Here is a 20583-nt window from a genome sequence, read left to right on the forward strand (position 1 = left end):
ATCTCCAGAAACCTTGCCCTATAAAGTAACATTTGTAGGTTCCAGGAATCAGTTAGGACCTGGTGTCTTTGAGGGCCATCATTTTCACTTGCATCTCACAGTACACATCCGACCCGTGCACAAAGTACGTTCACCCTGCTCTGGCATCCCCCAGAGTGTCAGCTCATTACAGTGTCAGCTCAAACCCACATCTGATCTAGACACCGTCTGCTCGACAGTCTCCAGTCTCCTCATCAGAATTATCCATATCAGGTGTGGGCGAGACGGAGGACGATCCATTGTGACACAGAATTCCTCTCGCTCTGCAGACCTGGAAACAAGACAGGTCACTTGCTTCCAAACCACCGGGGTGGGTCAGGCTTTGGAACCCGGTTCTAGAGAGACTGGTTCAAAACGGGAGAACACTGAAGGAAGAAAGGAGGCAGCGGACCCAAGCAGTTTCCAAATCCAGCAGGGAGATTCCGTTAGGTTGCAAGGCCTGGGGACAGTCCTCTGCCTCTAAATATTTCCTGAAGACACATTTCTAAGAAGCAAAAGAGCATCTTCATGAAAAGTTTTTTCTTGTATATTGCTGAACCTTTCATGAGAAAAACTTCTCTCAGTTTACTTTTTACCAGCAATGTATTGTACTAGTGATTCTTTTACCTGTCACGTTGATTAGCATATTATCATTGAAAAAAATTGGTGTATGTATAAAATGAGACCTAAGCTTTGCCAATTTCACATGAACAAAACCTTTTTTTTTTTTTTTTTAAGATTTTATTTATTTATTTGAGAGAGTGCGTGGAGGGTGGGGGGGGTGGGGTTTGGGAAGGGGCAGAGGGAGAGGGAGAGAGAGAATCCCAAGCAGACCCTTCACTGAGCAGGGAGCCTGATGTGGGGCCCAATCCCAGGACCCTGAGATCATGACCTGAGCCAAGATCATGAGCTGAGCCGAAATCAAGAGTCAGGCACTTACCGGACTTAACAGACCAGGCACCCCTTGCATAAATAAAACTTCGTTTTTTGGTGTTAGTGAGTGCCTTTCATAATTTTTTCTCAGTTTTGCTTTACTGTTCACACCCTTGCCAATTTTTCTATTTTTCTTGACTTGTGTGATGTCTTTTTATATTTAGAGTTTCTCATTTTGTATTGGAAGGATTTTCCCCAGCTTTCATTTAAATTTTTTTTAGTTTTGGTGGGTTTTTTTTGGTAATGTACAGAGTTGGCTTTTCAATGCAGCCCAATTTGCTGTAAAAAGAGTACCTTTTGCACGTATAGGTTGACTGTCCTTCCTCCACTTGCTGTCAAATAAAACAATTTAAAACTCTTATGAGGGTATGTGTTAAAATTGATATAAATCTAATCTGGGGAAAGTTGACCTCTTACAGAATAGGTTCTTATCATCGGGAAATGTTAAGTCCCTTCACGTACTAAAGATTTTTAAGTTACTCAGGAGAATATTACCTTTTTCCTCATAAAGATGCTACATATTTCTGGCTACATTTATTCTTTGCTACTATTATAAATGGGATTTTTTTCTATTATTATTTTCAAACAAATTTGTCTTGACATAAATTAAAGTTATTTCTCTTTAATAATTTGATAACCAGGAACCTTTACAACTCTGTAGAGGGGGCACCTGGGTGGCTCAGTCGTTAAGCATCTGCCTTCGGCTCAGGTCATGATCCCAGGGTCCTGGGATCGAGCCCCGCATCGGGCTCCCTGCTCAGCAGGGAGCCTGCTTCTCCCGCTCCCTCTGCCTGCCCCTCTGCCTACTTGTGCTCTTTGTCTGTCAAATAAATAAATAAATAAAAGTCTTTAAAAAATAAAATATATGTTTGGTACCTGAATGGGCAAGTTACATGGGAAATTCAGGTTGTAGTATGCTTACTTCTGGAAATGTGTCTGGTCTTCTTGGGAATTCACATTATCCTGCAGACAGGCCCATCCCCGAGAGCTGATCCAGGAGCCATGGCCAGGAGCTCTGTGCTCTTGTCTGCAGTCCTGCCCAACTGGTCCGGCACATTCAGACTTGCAAATCTCACCGAAAGCACCAGGCCGAACAGAATGAGCCCCTTCATACATCTTCCAGATCCACTGGGGTGGGAAAGTGTTTGGATTGCAGAGGAGTTGTTTGAGAAGGTAGATAAAGGCATAATAAACTGTGAAGAGTATATGCTGGAAAAGTATCCTTAATATACCTGTGTCTCCATACAGTACAATCCCAAAGAAATGATTTTTAAGATTTATTGACATAGTCATGGTCAATGAGCAAAGCATGTTACAAAACGTATTGTGGTCTGATTTTAATTGTAGAGAAAAAAATGTGTATCTACGTAAGGGCAGTAGTTTCTAAGAGACAATGATTATTTTGGGATAATTGGACTTAGAAATGTATGTAATATACAAATATTTTTAAAAACCCATATATTCTGTAGGTGTATATATAATATTGTGTATATTTTTGTTTTCTTTATCTTTTCTGAATTTTCCAGCTTTTCTGTACCAGACATGTTTTGTTTGTATGATATAAAACAATGTTACCTTACCTCCCTATCCCAAAGAAATTGCTTCGAATAAGTGATTATTTGAAATACCTGTGTTACCAACCTGAAGCTGACAGTGCCATGATGGTTTTGTTTGGTTTGGTTTTTTTTAGCTCGTTATGGTTGTAAACTGCTTCTCGGATTCTTCACTCAGTTGTTCATATTATGTTTGAGGGAAAATCATTTTATTAAATGAAGGCGTTGAAGTGTAACCCTGGAAAGGTGGTAATATTTTAGTATTTTCAGTGTATCTGTTCAGATATATGATTTTTATAGTGGTATTTTCATTTGCAAAAGTGTTAGCATCTCTGAACAATATAAACTTGGAGCATTGTTTTCTATTGTATTGGAGCAAAATGGGTGATTTGTGGTTAATAACAACTTTAGTTCATTTCTATTTACTTTTTCTTAATTCTGAGAAATTCTTTGTTGCCTTTCAAAATATGATATTAACTGTATGTTAAAACAAAATTTTCTGCTTTTTGGTGTGAATTTCTTATGCCCTCAGAATAGTATCTGTTTTATAGTACTTGAAACTTTTACTTTTTATTTGTTATTTCTTAGGTAAACGCAAAGCACTGAAGTTGAATTTTGCAAATCCACCTTTCAAATCTACAGCAAGGTTTACTCTGAATCCCAACCCTACAGGAGTTCAAAACCCACACATGTGAGTATTCCTGGTAATCAACTAAAAGGCTCAACTCAAGCAGAGGTTTCAAAGTTGATTGTATTTTATGAATTTTTCCAAGTCGAGGTGTTGGTATTTCCATTATCTTATGGGCCATTTGAAATATTACTATTTGAACTTAAGTAGAAAGCTGTTGATTCTTTCTGTAGCCTGAAGTAGGTGCACACAGTTTTCCTTGTTAGAGTTTACTTGGAGGGGAAAAGAGCAGAAGGTCTGGATACGTTGGGATCTTTTCAGTTTTTCTCTCACTGAGCTCTGAGAATATTGTTGGAAGCTTTCCTTCTGGAGCTCCCGTTAAATTGTAAGTGGTGTTTAGGAAACGTACCTCTCCCCCGGGCACCCGCACAAATCGTCCCCGCTTACTGGGTGATCAAGCAGAGCCCCGTCCCGGATAGATGACACTCCTGTAAGGTGTTCACGTCACAGTACACGGAAGGAATGTGTATGTGCTGGTATACAGGTGTCAGTGATTACTTTGAGATCGTTCCCTAAATATATGCACATCCTTTTTCCCCCAATATTTTTGATTAAAATACAAAAATGATGTTTTAGCATCTCACTGAAGGTCACTTAAAGTTTTAGAAACATTTGTTAGTTTAAAATAATACTATCAGGGGCGCCTGGGTGGCTCAGTCGTTAAGCGTCTGCCTTCGGCTCAGGTCATGATCCCGGGGTCCTGGGATCGAGCCCCACATCGGGCTCCCTGCTCGGGGGGAAGCCTGCTTCTCCCTCTCCCGCTCCCCGGCCTGTGTTCCCTCTCTAGCTGTGTCTCTGTCAAATAAATAAATAAAATCTTTAAAAAAAATAAAAATAAAATAAAATAAAATAATACTATCAGAGTAATACTTATAGACCTCTGAAGTGATGTATTAAATGACGATGCCTCCCTCCTCCCCCGTAAGACCTATCAGGAGCATGACGGGTCAAAGCCAGTGGCTCTGCATTTATACCCATAAAAATAGTTCTTACGTACTTCTGGGATCGAGAACAATAAAGCAAACGATGGGAGGTCTGGTTAAAAAAGCAGTGAGAATATATTATCTCGTAGTTTTTAATAATTCCTCAACAATTTTTATTATTAGACGACACATATATTTATGCTTCCCCAAAAGGGCACATTTATTGCTGGTTCCTTTCCTTTTGATGTCTGGCATACAGTGTATTTGCAAACAGTAACAAATTGGTAGAAGGTAGAGTGTTCTGCAGTAGGAATGCTGAAAATATATTGTGATTTTTAAAACATCAGTGTGCAGAAGGGAGCAATGTGGATGTGTGTACATGCTTTTAGGCTTTCACCTGTAACTTTAAAACAGATGAAAACTGGAGTAACAGTTCATTTGCCTGGGAATCGTGTCTTTTAATTTTATTAAATTATACAATCATAATGAGATTTCTTGTCAGAGCTCAGCTTAGAGTCCTAGCCTTTTTACCTCCTTTGAAACATCAAGTGGGGGCTATGTTGAGGAAGGAAACTCTTAGTACCTCTTAATTAGTCAGAGCTCTGGCAGCAAGGAAACATTCTTAAAAGAACCTCCTTCCTCATTTCCTAGAATTTCTAGGGAAAGCTAGTACAAAACTAATTCTTGAACATGGTCTATTTCTGTTACCTTGATAGCTAGCTGAACCACGTATTCAAAGTCTAAGAAAGAAAAGATATGTAGTTATTGTCAGACTTAACAGCTTGCTTGCTTGCTTGCTTGCTTGCTTGCTTGCTTTCTTTCTTTCTTTCTTTCTTTCTTTCTTTCTTTCTTTCTTTCTTTTCTTTCTTTCTTTCTTATCCCTTTTGGACACAAAGACAACCTGACTTTCATTTAGAATTGCAAAAACATTTACGTACTTATACTCTTTTCCTTTGAGAGTTTCATGTATTAGGGAATTCATGGACACGATCTTTTTTTTTTCCCCCCCAAATAGTAAACTGGGTGAAAAAAAGCTTTCTTCCAAAGCTTGAGTCGATCAATTTTTTTTTAAACGTACCATGTCTCTTCCCAGCACATGTTAAAAGTTTGAGAGGACATGGTAATAAGCATTTTTGCTTTATGATAGAATCTTTAGGGGTGCCTGGGTGGCTCAGTCGTTAAGCATCTGCCTTCGGCTCAGGTCATGATCTCAGGGTCCTGGGATCGAGCCCCGCATCGGGCTCCCTGCTCCGCGGGAAGCCTGCTTCTCCTTCTCCCACTCCCCCTGCTTGTGTTCCCTCTCTGGCTGTGTCTCTCTCTGTCAAATAAATAAATAAAATACTTTTTTTTTTTTTTTAAAAAGAATCTTTAGATTTTGATTCTGGTATGTAAAAATTTTAGATCCAGACCTCCTTTGAATTTTATTATTGCACTGGTCTGTTATTATGTAGATCAGGAACAGGTAACTACTAGCATTGATACTGGTCAAAGACATTTGTTTCACTACTTAGGGCAGCATATCTCCTTGACCTCCCTACCCCCTTCCATAAGGGATCCTTTTGTGTTATTCCTTTGAGTTGTACTATCAGGCAGTAAAAGCCACTGTTGGCCACTGTTTGGGGTGGGTAGTTTGCAATTAGAAAATACAACTTGCAGTATGTGAGCGTTTCAAAAAGATACCTCTGTGTCACTTACCTGTATTTCCTCCTTCTAAAATGTCCTTGAATTTTAGTTACAGATATAAATAGAAAACTTGCTCATGAATTTAGGAAAAGATAAGATGAAATGTAAGCAACTAAATGAAGTTAAGATATGCCCTAGGAACTACCTTCACATCCGTCTGGCATTTGATGTCTCCTGGGTGCAGAGTCTGTAGAAGATTTAAAATTTTAAGACCGTGACCTTATTTTCTGAGAACCGACAGTTTAAATAAAATTCTAAGAAATAAAGTTGGGTATAGCAATTCAAGAAGGGAGGCATAAGGTGATACAGACTGAATGTCAAATGGATGGTGCAGGAGGGGGTAAGATCACTTTAGGATAAACAGCTTGGTGAAACACTTCACAGAGGAACAAGATTTGAATTAGATTTTGAAGACACGTAGAGAGGGGAGAATGGCATTCTGGTGAGTGGATGTAGAAGATCAGTTTTGGGGACTATGTATAGATCTGTTTAATCATAGCAGAGATGTTACTTATAGATTACTTATTTCTATCACTGGAAACTTTTAGCATTTTTTTCTTTATTCTTGGTGTTCTGTAGTTATATGAAGATACATCTAGGTCTGGATCATCTTTCTGTACTAGAATTTAGTTTCAAGATTCATGTAGCTGTTTCTGAGAAAATTTTTGCTTTTCTTTTGATTGATTCCTTCATGTTTTTCCTAGTCTCCTGTTGTTTGGACATTGGACTTTCTGAATTTCCTGGGTCTGTGACTTTTTCCATACTTTTTATCTTTTTGTTTTCTTTTTCTATAGATCTCCCTCTAGATCGATCTTTCTTTCTTTCTCTCTCTCTCTCTTTCTTTCTTTCTTTCTCTCTCTCTCTCTCTTTCTTTCTTTCTTTCTTTCTTTCTCTTCCTTTCTTCCTTTCTAGAAAGAGAGAGCGTGCACATGACTGGGGTGGGGAGGGGGGCAGGGGAGGGGCAGAATGAGATGGAGAGAGAGAATCTTAAGCAGGCTCCACCTGCAGTGCAGAGTCTTATGTCAGGCTCAGTCTCATAACCCTGAGATCGTGACCTAAGCCAAACTCAAGAGTTGGATGCTTAACTGACTGAGCCACTCAGGCGCCCCCCTTTATTTTCCGATCCTTCTATGAAATATTCTATTTTGGCAATTGATTTTAACTTCCAGGAGTTGATTGTGGCTTCTTCTTAGTATCTTATTCTTAATTTATGGATGTAAAATCTGGAATTTTGAAGATCTTTCTCTATCCACTAGGCAGTCCATTTCTTCAAGGGTCAGTTTTTCTTTAATCTTTGTCTTTGTTCTTTGTATTAGTTTTTTTCCACGTGTCTTGTAATTCTTGGTTGTCTTCTGATAGTTGAGGATGAGGAAGTTAGAAGGCTGATTGGTAGCTCTGGTATAGATGGTCAGCTGGTGGACTTGACTGCTTTTCTGTGAATGGTTTGAGAGCTGGCTGTTAGGTCAGGAATATTGAAATGCCTGAATGAGTAGGGCCAACATTCGCCCTAAGAGGACTCATTCTCTCCAGATAATATGTTTATTTTCCTTAAAAATATGCCCTCTTTCTATTTTGGGGGGAAGGTGGAGAGAAAAGGAAGAACTGACTAGACCTTTCTTACAGAAAGAATCTTAATGAACTCTTCTGCTTCTAGGTGTTCGTACCTTCAACTTTGCATCCTCTCTACAGCCCTGTTGGGATCATTGTTTATTTCTCATCTCTGCTGCATGTTCCCCTCCTACCATGTGTTATGGGTAGTACTTTTCTCTATTATTGTTTCATTCTTTTTTTTTTTAAGGGAATTCTCTCCTTTTTTTTAAGTGATGGGCAGGGTTCAAATTTTAATGAAGATGAATTTTTTTTTTAAGATTTTATTTTTAAGTAATCTCTGCACCCAACATGGGGCTCCAACTCACAACCCCAAGATCAAGAGTTGCACGCTCCACTGACTGAGCCAGCCAGGTGCCCCTGTTACTGTTGTTGTTGTTTTTTTTTTTTTAACTGCTTATTATGGTAAGTTGCAAATATATCCAGAACTAGAGAGTGATAGATGGATCTGTATGTATTTATCAATCAGCTTTAGAAGCTTCAGTAGTTAATGTTCAGTGGTTAATTGGTTTTATCTATTCCTCCACCCTCCTTATTTTTAACCAAATCTCAGACATGATTCCATCTATAACTATTTCAACATATATTTCTAAAAGATAGGGACTCCTTTTTAAAATCATAATCACAATACCATTATTATATCTAGTAGAATAAATAATTCTTTAGTATCATCATATAAGTAGGTTACTTCATAAAAAAATTTTTTTTATAGTTTGAAGTAGGGTCTAAAGACGGTCCTCCACTGCACATGGCTAATAAGTCTTTGAGACTATGAAGTCCCTTCTATTGGAGTTGATTAGTTTTTGCTTTGTCTACACATTTTTGTCTGCTTTCAGGCATTCAGAAATTTGCCGAAATCTCTGTTTCTTCATTGTTTCTTCTTCTTCTTTTTTTTTTTTCCATTGTTCTTTTCCTGTGAGTCCTTAGAGAGTGAGGAGACAACCTGAACAGGAAATGTAGGTTCTTAATTATCACTGGTTAAAATTGTAAGTATTTCCCACACATTAAAATAGAAAAGAGTATTGTAATAGAAACTCTTGAAACTACTACCTGGATGTAGCAGATGTTAACATTTGTCCGTTGGCTCTTTAAATGAAAGATTAAGCTGTAAACATAAAGAGTATATAAGGAAAAGCTAAAGGAAAAATGTGTGGCTACATTTTAATTTCTCTCAGGATTGAATTATAGGAGGTGCTATAGGTCTCCCTGGTACCACAGGGGTATTGTTATAAATATGGCAGACTTGTGCTACGGTCTTGTTCTGTATATAAATTTGGCATGAACAGAAGTTAGGTATTCTACTGTTGGGTCTGTGCTTTCATCCCACTGAGGAACTGTGTGAGTGCTTTCGGCGCACCGAATCGTTGAGAGTGCACCAAGTACAACTGTTACCCTGAAAGAACAGCCCTTTCATCTTCCCAGCATATCAGAATTGTACAAGAAGAAACACTAGCTTCAATGCTGACATGAGAAATAAATAATGATGAGGACAGATACATTTTGGGGCTTGAGCTAAACATTTTGAAACCATATGTTCTAAGTTTAAAGGAATCTCTTTGTTGAGACCAAGAAGATGTCTGGGATCTCATTTATCTTCATTACATTTGAGCACAAAAAGGCTCACTTGTGTTATCGAACATCTAGGAAGTAGTTTTAAAGAAGTTTTAAAGTCCCCAGTTAATAACTAGTGGTGTTCTTAATTTCATGGTGACTCTACCCAGTAGAGCTTTATTGTAAAGCATAGAAGAGCAACTACAAATTATCTAGCCACTATTCCCAGTGAAATTATGGATACCTTATCTTTTAAACTTTATTATTTTGAATTAACCATTTTAGTTAATATTGAAGTCCTGGTTTCTAGCTCAGCATCATCAGCATCATCTCTGTGACCTTGAGTGTGTCACTTAGCGCTTTGATGTCAATTCATGTGTTGAATTAGAAGTGACTTTCGTTATTTTATTTTATTTTATTTAGTTTTTTTAAAGAGAGAGGGAGTTGGGAATGGGAGGGGAGTGGCAGAGGGAGAGAGAGAGGTTTTTTTTTTTTAAAGATTTTATTTATTTGGCAGAGAGAGACACAGCAAGAGAGGGAACACAAGCAGGGGGAGTGGGAGAGGGAGAAGCAGGCTTCCCGTGGGAGCAGGGAGCTAGATTTGGGGCTTGATCCCAGGACCCCGGGATCATGACCTGAGCGGAAGGCAGACGCTTAACGACTGAGCCACCCAGGCGCCCCAAGAGAGAGAATTTTAAGCAGGCTCCACGCCCAGTGCAAAGCCCGACTTGGGCTCGATCTCAAGACCCTGCGATCGTGACCTGAGCTGAAATCAAGAGTTGGATGCTTAACCGACTGAGTCACCCAGGCACCCCGTGACTTTCATTCTTTTAGATGGTGAATTAGGGGAGCGAGAGAAAGCCAGGTTTGGGCTACTTTCTTCAAATAAAATGTTACGGACAAGCCTCGTAGGCTAAGTGTTTCTGAGGAGGGAGAGAGCTCTATAGTCTTAACTGCCCTCATTCCCTAAAGTAGCCCCTTAGGACACCTCTGGTTAATTCCTAAGTATGAAAACCATGAGTCTACATGAGCTTAAAAGTTTTTTTCCTCATCGCTGAGATTTTTTGATGCAGTCGTAATTTGGAATCTCTCCACTTCTGTGGTAGAGCACTTTCACAAAATGGCAGTCATGGTAGAAATATTTATAGGTACAAAGTAGTACTCCAAAATTGAAAGCACCAGATGTGTGAAGTACTAAGGGGTCTCTTAACTTTTGGCTGATTTAGATTTACTGCTGCAAACTTTTTCTTTCTAACTCTCTGTTCTAAATATACATAACACAACATTTACCATCTTAACCACCATCTTAAGCATTTCCAAGTGTACAGCTCATTGGCATTAAGTATATTCACATTACTGTACAGCCGCCATTACCATCCACCTCCAGGACGCCTTCATTTTCTCCAACTCAAAGTGTATTCGTTAAACACTAACTTCCCCTCCCTCTTCCTGCTGGCCTTGGTTCTACTTCGTCTCTGAATCTGGTCATTCTAGGCACCTCATATAAGCAGAATTATACAGTATTTGTTCTTTTGTGTCTGGCTTATTTCACTCAACATAACGTCTTCACACTCTATCCATGTGTAGTATGTGTCACAATTTCCTTTTTAAGGCTGAATGGTACTGAATTTATATATGGCATCTTGTTTATCTGTTCATACGTTGATGGACACTGGGGCATTTCTACCTTTTGACTCTAGTGAATAATCCTGCTGAGCGAGATCATCTTCCAGAGCTTGCATTATTGTACTTCCTAAAGTTCAGACATATTTAATCTTTTCCTCAGTCCCACATCCTACCTTGTGCACCTGATGGTTGTGGTACGTCTCCTTAAGTTAGAGATTCACGGGAGACAGGATTCTCAACAGAGTGTAGCGGTATTAGCTGTGGTTGAACTGAATCTCTGTGTGGGCCCCCACCTCCCACCCCCACCCCTGGAGATGCACTAGTATAATTCTCCTCAAGCTGGATGTTTATAGCTGAGATATTGGCTGTTTGTTCTGGAATATTTCAAGAAATTAATAATAAATGCTGTTGAGTTGCTTGTCTACTAAAAATGAATTTTGTTTTGGTGTTCTAAAGTGTCTTTGTTCTTGAGTGAGACACTTAGGCTGACCTTGAAAGGTGTCCCTGATTCTTTAACCTATAGAGACGCAAAGCTCTGTTCTTTAAAGAAATGTCCGATTTCTTGGTTTTTCATGAGCTTTTCAACTGTTTCTGATCTGGCAGCAAGACTTTGAGTTCCGATTTAGTTCAGAATGCTGTAGAAGTCCTTTGCTTTTGTATTGTGGGCATATTTCTGGAAACCTCTCTATTAATAGGGAGTCATACTATTTAAAGGAGACATCGTATCTTTTCAGAGTGTTCTTTTTTATTATCGGTTACAACTGAGTCGGTAAGATTACATTACTGTTCTCGTTCAAATTTGTTTTCCTCAGAGTTAATAATTTCCCCCATTTAATGGTTCACTGTGAATCTTCTCTTAGCATGAAATAGTAGGTGATCATTCAGTTCTTCTTTTTTTTAAGAGTTGTCTATCCAGCCATAATCTTGCTGTAATCTGGAGTGGTTGCATATTAGGCTAGCTTCATGGCTGTTGGCATTGGTTTGTGAATGTCTGTGTTACTCTCCTGATTTTGATTCCCTGGCTTGGGATTTCATGTATGTATATATGTCTTTCTGTCTTTCTTTCTTTCTTTCTTTCTTTTTCATTGGTTTTTAGTTTCCCTCCATTTTGAGGGATTATATCTTCTAATAGCTTCCTGAGATAAGTTTTCTTTCCTAGTAATAGGGTTTTGGGGTCTTTGCAAGTCTGAAAATGCCTTTGTCTAACCCTCTTGATAGATTAGTAACTTTATTGGCCTTAGAATTCCGGGGTAGAAATTGTTCTTCAGAGTTTTGAAGGCCTTGCTCTAATGTTTTCAACCTTCCAGGGTTACTATTAAAAACTTATATGCCACTGTGATTCCTGAGCTCTGGAATGTGACCTGTTTTTTCCTTTGTGGATGACTGTAGGGTTGGGCTTTTTCCCCCATGTCTGAAATCTCACTTTCCTGCTTTGGTTTTATTGTTCTTTCTTTTCTCCTCTTCCTTTCTTCTTTCCTTCCACTGAGCTCTTGGTGTGGTCTCTTTCAAACCACTATCTTTCATTCTAGAGTGCACGATTTATTCTTCTCTTATTCTTTTCATTTTCTCTTTTCCAGAAGCTCTTCTACTAGAACCCTACTTCAGGCTTTGGACCTCTTAGTTTGAGCCCCTAGTTTTCTTAACCTTTTCTGTCCTTCAACTTTGTATTTTCACTTCTTTGTTCTTGTCTTTTTGATCCTTGTTTGTCTCTCTCTCTCTCTCTCTCTCTCTCACACACACACACACATACACATGTAAACACACACACAAAATGAGGCAAAAAAAGTTGATTCAAAACTTTCTGATTTTATTGGGAGAACTCATGGTGAGGTGAAGAAGAGAGGTCTGATTATTTCCTTTGGAAGATTCCCAGATGTCAGATCTGAAGGTCTTCTTCTCTTTTCTCGTGGGCAAATCTCTTTTTTTCCTCCTAGGGGAGGAAAAAGCGAGGAGGGGATTAGCCTGGGTTGCTGAGAGAAGGTATATATATCAGGCTGCTAAAATTCTGCAGTAGATCTAAGCAAAAGAAGCTACGTATATCTCTGTTGTATAGGCTTTTACTTGATCCACCTTACTATATTTTCTTCTGGTAGTTTCTCTAGAATATACAGCCTTGTTTACCAGCTGAGGGAAAGGAGAGATCATCACCTGGTTGGGGGGGTCCAGGGGTCTAATTGCACCATATGTAGATTTTAATATTGCCTTTGGATTTAACCCCATCCCTCATCCCTAACTGATGCTTCTCATTTTTGAACTTTTCTGGGTTTCTATAGTACAAATCAACTTACTTTTTTTGGTATCCTCTGTTTGCAGGCAATTTTTAGTTTTACTTTTTTTCTGCCTTGTTAAATGTTCATTTACTTTTGATCTTCCAAAAATGTGTTGCAACTTCTCACGTAGTGTGGTCTCTTCTAGTCTCTGTTACATTGTGAGTTTGGGTATTTTAAAAATCCCTTTCTGTTGTTTCATTGGTGTTTGAGGGGGGAGGGGAGACTGATAACTGTTTATCTGAAAATCTCTTCATTAATAGGCTTTTAAAATTTAAAATTGAGATAGTAGGAAGGGAAAAATGAAGGGAGGGAAATCGGAGGGGGAGACGAACCATGAGAGACTATGGACTCTGAGAAACAAACTGAGGGTTCTAGAGGGGAGGGGGGTGGGGGGATGGGTTAGCCTGGTAGGGCACGTACTGAATGGAGCCCTGGGCATTATACGCAAACAATGAATCATGGAACACTACATCAAAAACTAATGATACAATGTATGGTGATTAACAAAATAAAATTTAAAAAAATAAAATAAAATTAAGCTTCTTGACATAATAAGAATTATGTCAAGCATTATATGCTTCTTTTACAACTAATCGTCTAAATATTTGTTTCTTAATTTAGGGATAAAAGAAATGAGCATGAATTAAGCTCATTTGAGGGAATGATTACAGATTCTGAACAAATCAGAAAGAAACAGGAAGTGTGATGATATTGTTCCCAAATATTTATATGTCTAGGCAAAGCACAAACACAGAATCACTGGAAAGAGTAACAAAACCATCCAGCAGTTAGGAAAAGATGAGCAAATGAAACCCAAAATAAGTAGAAGAAAGGAAATAATAAAGATAAGAGTGGAGAGCAATGAAATAGAAAATGAACAAATTCAAAAGTCATTTCTTGGAAAGGTCAGTAAAAGTGATGAACACCCCAACAGGACTGATTAAAGAAAAGAGGAAGCTCAAGTTATCACTGTCAGGAATGAAAGAAGGACTATCACTACAATAAAAGAGTAATAAGGAAATATGATAAATAATTTTATGCCAAAAATTCAGTAACCTGAATGATGGAGACAGATTCCTTAAAAGGTAGAAGTATCAAACCTGACCCAAGAAGAAATAGGAAATCTTGAATATCCCTATATCTGTTTAAAAATTGAATTTGCAATTAAAATCTTTCACACAAAGGAAACGTGAGGCCCCAGATGGTTTTCCTGGTAAATTTTATCAAACATTAAAATAAAAAGATTAAGCTTCCACAAATTTTTCAGGAAATAAAGGAGTAGGGAATATTTTCCACCTCATTTTATGAGCCCAGCATAACCCTGATATCAAAATTAGACAAAGATATTATTAAAAAAGAATACTACAGACCCCTATCCCTCATGAACATATACTTGAAAATCCCCAACAAAACATTCACAAATGGAATCCATCAGTGTATAGAAAGGACAATACATCACAACAAAATGGGATTCATTTTAATTTGACATTGGAAAATTATCAATATAATTCACCACATTAATAAAATAAAGGAGAAAATTATGTAATCATTTCAGTAGATGCAGAAACATTTGACAACATTCAATATCCATTTGTGATAGAAATTCTCATTAAAGTAGGAAAAGGGGAATTTTTCAGCCTTTTAAAGGACATCTATGAAAAATCTATAGCTAATATACTTAATGATGAAAGACTTAATGCTTTCTCCATGAAAACCAATGCTATTGAATACTAGACCGGAGGCCCTACCCAGTGCAATAAAGTAAGAATAATAACTGAAAGACAGAAAGATGGGAAAGAGAAGCAAACAGTCTTTTTTTTTTTTTTAAGATGATATGATTGTAAATACAGAAAATCCTAATTAGAGAACATTACTAGCATTATTGAGTGACTTTAGCAAGGTCGAAGGATACGTGATCATTGTTCCAAAATCAATTAAAAAAAATACACTTGGAGGGGCGCCTGGGTGGCTCAGTCGTTAAGCGTCTGCCTTCGGCTCAGGTCATGATCCCAGGGTCCTGGGATCGAGCCCTGCATCAGGCTCCCTGCTCCGCGGGAAGCCTGCTTCTCCCTCTCCCACTTCCCCTGCTTGTGTTCCCTCTCTGGCTGTCTTTCTCTCTGTCAAATAAATAAAACCTTTAAAAAAAAAAAATACACTTGGAAAAGTGAAATTGAAAAAAATGATTGTGGTACCATGAAAAAATATAAAATACTTGCAGATAAATTTAACGACAGTTGTGTGAGGCCTTTTCTTTTTTTTTTTTTAAGATTTTATTTATTTGACAGAGAGAGACACAGCGAGAGAGGGGAACACAAGCAGGGGGAGTGGGAGAGGGAGAAGCAGGCTCCCGGCCAAGCAGGGAGCCCGATGCGGGGCTCGATCCCAGGACCCTGGAATCATGACCCGAGCCGAAGGCAGACGCTTAACGACTGAGCCACCCAGGCGCCCCGTGTGAGGCCTTTTCTAATGAAAACTTTAAATAATTGCTGAGAGAAATTAAAGACCTATATTTGGATCAGGATGCCATGCTTGTGGCTTGGAAGGTATGGTATTACTAGGATATCTGTTCTTCCCACATGGATCTACTGATTCACTGAGATTCCAAAGAAATTCCAGCAAACTTTAAAAAAATATATGTAATTTGACACAGTGATTCTAAAATTTATGTGGACAGTGCAAAACACCTAGAATAGCCAAAAGCAATTTTGTAAAAGAAAAACTAAACTGGAGGATGTATACCTGATTTCCAGATTTACTATAAAGCTACAGTAATGGCTTTGTAGGGGGACATTAGGATACGTAGATAGATCAGTGGAACAGAATAGAAAGTCCGATAGACACGCACACACAGTCAGTTGTTTTTTGATCAGGATGCCTGTACAATTCAGGGGGAAAAGGATAGACTTTTTATGGTAGTGGAACAACTGGAAATAGGTGTGGAACAGAATAAATATTGATTCCTATTTCATATCACATGCAAAAATTCATTTGAGATGGATCGTAGTCCTAAAAGCAATTCTGTAATGCTTCTAAAGGAAAACATCCGGATACATTTATGATCTGGCATAAGCAAGTACTTCTTTTTTCTAAAATTTTAAAAAGATTTTATTTACTTATTAGGGAGAGAGGGCATGTGCCCATGAGCCAGGGGAGGGGCAGAGGGAGAAGCAGGCTTCCCGCCAAGCAGGGAGCCCGATGCGGGGCTCGATCCCAGGACCCCGGGATCATGACCTGAGCCGAAGGCAGACGCTTCACCGACTGAGCCACCCAGGCTCCCTGGGCAAATATTTCTTTGACAGGACAAAGAAAGACATAACCACTACAAATCAATAAATTAGATTTTACCAGAATTAGAAATTTCTGCTCTTCAGAAATTTCCTAAGAAAATAAGTAGCCAAGCTATAAACTGGGAGAAAAATATTCATAGTTTATATATCTACAAAAGCCTTTAATGTATATAATGAAGTACAACACAAAACAAAGAACCCAATTAAAAATACAGGTTAAAGACTTAATGCATTTCACAAAGGAGGTTTAGGAGTAGATAATAAGTACATGAAGAATGTGCTTCACAACGTTAGGAATTAGGGAAATGCAAATTAAAACCACAAGGAGATACTGTTTGCAAATGAAAAAACTCAGATTTTCCACCTGTGTAAGGGAAGAACCCAGATCAGTGTGCTTGTTCCCCGTGAGTCTCCTTTGCTTCTCTCACAGAACATTTCACTCTGACATTTCTGGTCGCCAGATGTGTGTGGGGTTTTCCCACAACAGCAACCAAGTCCGCAGCACTGGCTGGGTGTCCTACAGTTTGCCTCAGTCTGACACCGTGCAGGGGCAGGATCAGGTCGCTTAGGTACAGGCTTGGTCCTACAAGACTGCCCTGCTCCCTACTTCAGCTGCCAGCCAAAGCCTCTCTTGTCACCTGGCTGGCTATGGATCAGAGGTTCCAACAACCCCCTTGGGTTCGGTAACTTGCGGAGTGGCTCACAGAATTCAGGGTAGCCGTTAGTTTTACCTGTTTATTCGAGGACATGATAAAGGATACAGATGAACAGCCAGATGAAGAGATACATAGGGTGAGGCACAGAAGGGTCCCGAGCACCAGAACCTCTGTGGAGTTGGGGTGCATCACTCTCCTGGTGTGGGTGTGTCCACCAAGCTGAAAGCTCTTTGCACTCCTTTCTGTTGGGATTTTATGGAGACTTTGTCATGTAGGTATGATGAATCATTAATTCCACTGCCAGCCCCTCTCCCCTCCCTGGAGGATGGGGCGGGGTGGGAATGAAAATTCCAAACTTCTAATCCTGGCTTGGTCTTTGTGGTGACCGGTCCCATCCAGGAGCCTTCCAGGGTTGTCTCTTTAGGTCAAGAGATGCTGCTAGTGTTCTTATCACTCAGGAAATTACAAGGGTCTTAGGAACTCTGTGCCAGGAGCTGGGGGCAGAGACCAAGATAAATATTTTCTATTATCTGACGTTATTACACAGCCCTCAGAATGGACAAAGTTTGAAAGACCACACAGTATATTAGCAAGTATGTGGTATAACCAGAATTCTCATACATTATTGGGGAAGCAAACAATGGTACAACCACTTTAGGAAGATCTTTGATAGTCACCTACTAAATTAAACCTACATCTGCCCCATAACTCAGAAGTCCTACCTCTGGATATTTACCCAAGATAGGAATGTCCTCAGAAAGGCTTGTTGTGTATGAATGTTCACGAAAACTTAATGCATAATGACCCTCAAACTAGAAACAACCCGGGTGTCCAATGAGGGAAGAATGAATAAACAACTTGTGGCATATTATTCAGTGAAATACTTTTCAGCAATATGGATGCCTGTAATTACATTGGCGCATCTCCAGAAATGCTGAGCAGAAGTCAGGCGTAAGAGAAAACTGCTTCATTTTATGTGTATGAAATACCAGACAAAACTAACCCATGGCGATCGAAATCAGAGTAGTATTTGTCTGTGGAGGGGACTGACGAGAATGGCTCCAGAGAACTTGCCGGGGTGATGTTCTACATCTTGTTAGGGTGTGAGATACAAGGGTGTGTGCATTTGGTGACTCAGCCAACTGTATACTTAGGATTTGTGCATCTCAGTATTTGAAAATGACACTTCAATTAAAAACAAAAAGCAAAAAAACACCAGAAGGGCACCTGGGTGGCTCAGTCGGTTAAGCATTTGACTCTTGATTTTGGCTCAGGTCATGATCTCAGGGTTGTGAGATTGAGCCCCACATTGTGCTCCACGTTCAGCTGGGAGTCTGCTTTGGCTTCTTTCTTCTTCTTCCTCTGCCCCTCCCCCAGCTTGTGTGTGTGCTCTCGAAAGAAAGAAAGAAAGGAAGGAAGGAAGGAAGAAAGAAAAAGAAAATCTTTGAAAATAAAAAGGCCGAAGAATAACAATAAAAATTATGTGTAAATCATACCATTTACTTTCATTGAATGGTGCCTCTGGTTTTCTGTCCTTGTTCTCAAAGCGCCTGTGTATTTCAACAATCACTTGATAAGTATACGAACACTGTTTTTAATGAATTCAGCTCTTGGACCCATAGAACAATACTGTGACAGATTTTATTTCTGCCCGCTTGGTTTCCCTTGTCATGATGTTTGAAACAAGCCTAGAGTGAAATTCCTGAGAAGTTATCAGATCTCATCTGAGGATTAATGTGTAACGTCGGTGGAGTCACATTAGGCCCCTGAGCAGTTGTAGCCCCTAGAAAAAGTGTGGGGGCGTGTGAGGGGCGCCTGGCTGGCTCACCTGGTGGAGCGTGCAGCTCCTGATCTTGGGGTTGTGAGTTCCCGTCCCACATTGGGTGAGAGATTACTCAAAAAAAAAAAATAAGCATCTTTAAAGAAAATAAAAAGAACATTTACTAGTGTTTCTTTTCTTTTCTTTTTTCCTTTTTCCTTTGAAGATTTTATTTATTTGAGAAAGAGGATGAGAGCGAGAACAAGCAGGGGGGAGGGACGGAGGGAGAGGGAGAAGCAGACTCCCCGCTGAGCAGGGAGCCCAACATGGGGCGCAATCCCAGGGTGACTAGAGCTGAAGGCAGACGCTTAACCAACTGACCCACCCTGGCACCCTTTTTCTTGTCTTTTTTCTTTTCTCTTTCTTTTTTCAATACAGAGAAGTTTAAAGAAGAAAACCAAAATGCCCCATAATCTTACCATCCAGATAGTTCATGTTGCCCTTTTAAAAATGAGTAATATATGCTTCTGGTAAGAGAATTCAATTGGTACAGAAAGTTATAGAGTAAAATATAAGCTTCATGCCCATCCTGTTTTTCTCTAAAGATAAAACCCTATTAAGGGTAATATGTCCTTAGAGAAAAATTTGCTCAAATACCAAAATATATAATAATTGATGTAAATCCTTGAAAATATTTATACAAAAAGCAGTTTAGTACACTACTTTGTAGCTTGATTTTTTCACTTAGTAGATCTTGAAGAAATTTCTAAATAAGCACATACCGTATTCATTTTCAGAAGTCAGTTGTATATATCTTCTTTTTTAAGATTTTATTTATGTATTTGACAGAAAGACACAGCGAGAGAGGGAACACAAGCAGGGGGAGTGGGAGAGGGAGAAGTAGGCCCGCTGAGCAGGGAGCCCGATGCGGGGCTCGATCCCAGGACCCCGGGATCATGACCTGAGCTGAAGGAAGACGCTTACAACTGAGCCACTCAGGTGCCCCTGTATATATCTTTTCATTACATTTGTGTAGGTGTATTATATATTTAATGAGTTCCTTACTGATAACTATTTATTTATTTATTTATTTATTTTTAGAGATTTATTTATTTGGGAGAGAGAGCAGGAGTGCGGGGTGGGGGTGCAGAGAGAGAGAAACTCAAGCAGACTCCGCACTGAGCACAGAGCCTAATGCAGGGCTCAGTCTCAGGACCCTGAGATCATGACCTGAGCCAAAACCAAGAGTTGGATGTTTAAATGCACACCCCAGGCGCCTCCCCCACCCACCCAGATTTTATTTTTAAGTAATCTCTACACCCAACCTGGGGCTCAGACTTAGAACCCTGAGGTCAAGAGTTGCACACTCCACCAACTGGGCCAGCCAGGTGCCCCATGAGATGTTACGTTTCTTTGGTTACATAATGTCTGATCCTTCCTAGACTGACAGTTTTTGGCCCTACTCCTGTCTTAGGAAGCAGCTGTATCTTCTCAGCCTCGGCACTATTGACATTTTAGGCTGGGTAATTCTGTTATAGGAGGCTTGGCCTGTGCATTATAGGATGCTTACTGGTGTCTCTAGACTCTACCGACTGGATAGACGCCAGTAGCACTCTCCTCCCCCAGCAGTAACAACTGAAATGGTCTCCAGACATTGCCACAGGACCCCTGGAAGCGCAAAATTGCCTGTGGCTGAGGACCATTGATGCAGAGAAGCCTTGCAGGTTCACACAAATGGCAGCTAGAGCCTCTCTCCCCACCCAGGAGCTGCTGAAGTCAGATGTCAGTGGTCTGTCCTCCATATCTTGGGTTTTGATTGGATGCAAAAAGAGAGGGAGCTTAGGGGATGGTTATAGGGGTATCTCATAGAGTCCAGGGAGTGCATCGAAGCTTTGTGAGCAACTGACTTGATAGCTGTCAGAAACCAAAGCAGCCCAGTACATATTCTGTTATACATTCAGCAAGTGTTTGTTGAATGCCTGCCATCTGCTAGATACTGTGTTGGGCACTGGGGATGTCATGTTGAAA

The 20583-nt window shown here is 39.6% G+C and overlaps 1 protein-coding gene across 2 annotated transcripts in view; it reads left to right on the plus strand.

The window, feature by feature from the left end:
- The window catches only part of MAP2K4 (mitogen-activated protein kinase kinase 4), a 135550-nt gene that overhangs the window by 30591 nt on the left and 84376 nt on the right, over positions 1 to 20583 (plus strand). For both annotated transcript variants that reach the window (XM_034989626.1, XM_034989625.1), the window contains exon 2: positions 3093 to 3195. In XM_034989626.1, coding sequence (XP_034845517.1) covers positions 3093 to 3195 — 103 coding nt within the window. The remainder of the gene's footprint in view (positions 1 to 3092; positions 3196 to 20583) is intronic.

The sequence above is a fragment of the Mirounga leonina genome, unplaced genomic scaffold (genome assembly GCF_011800145.1).
Source record: "Mirounga leonina isolate KUSES-001 unplaced genomic scaffold, KU_Mleo_1.0 Mir_488, whole genome shotgun sequence".
Classification (NCBI taxonomy): Eukaryota; Metazoa; Chordata; class Mammalia; order Carnivora; family Phocidae; genus Mirounga; species Mirounga leonina.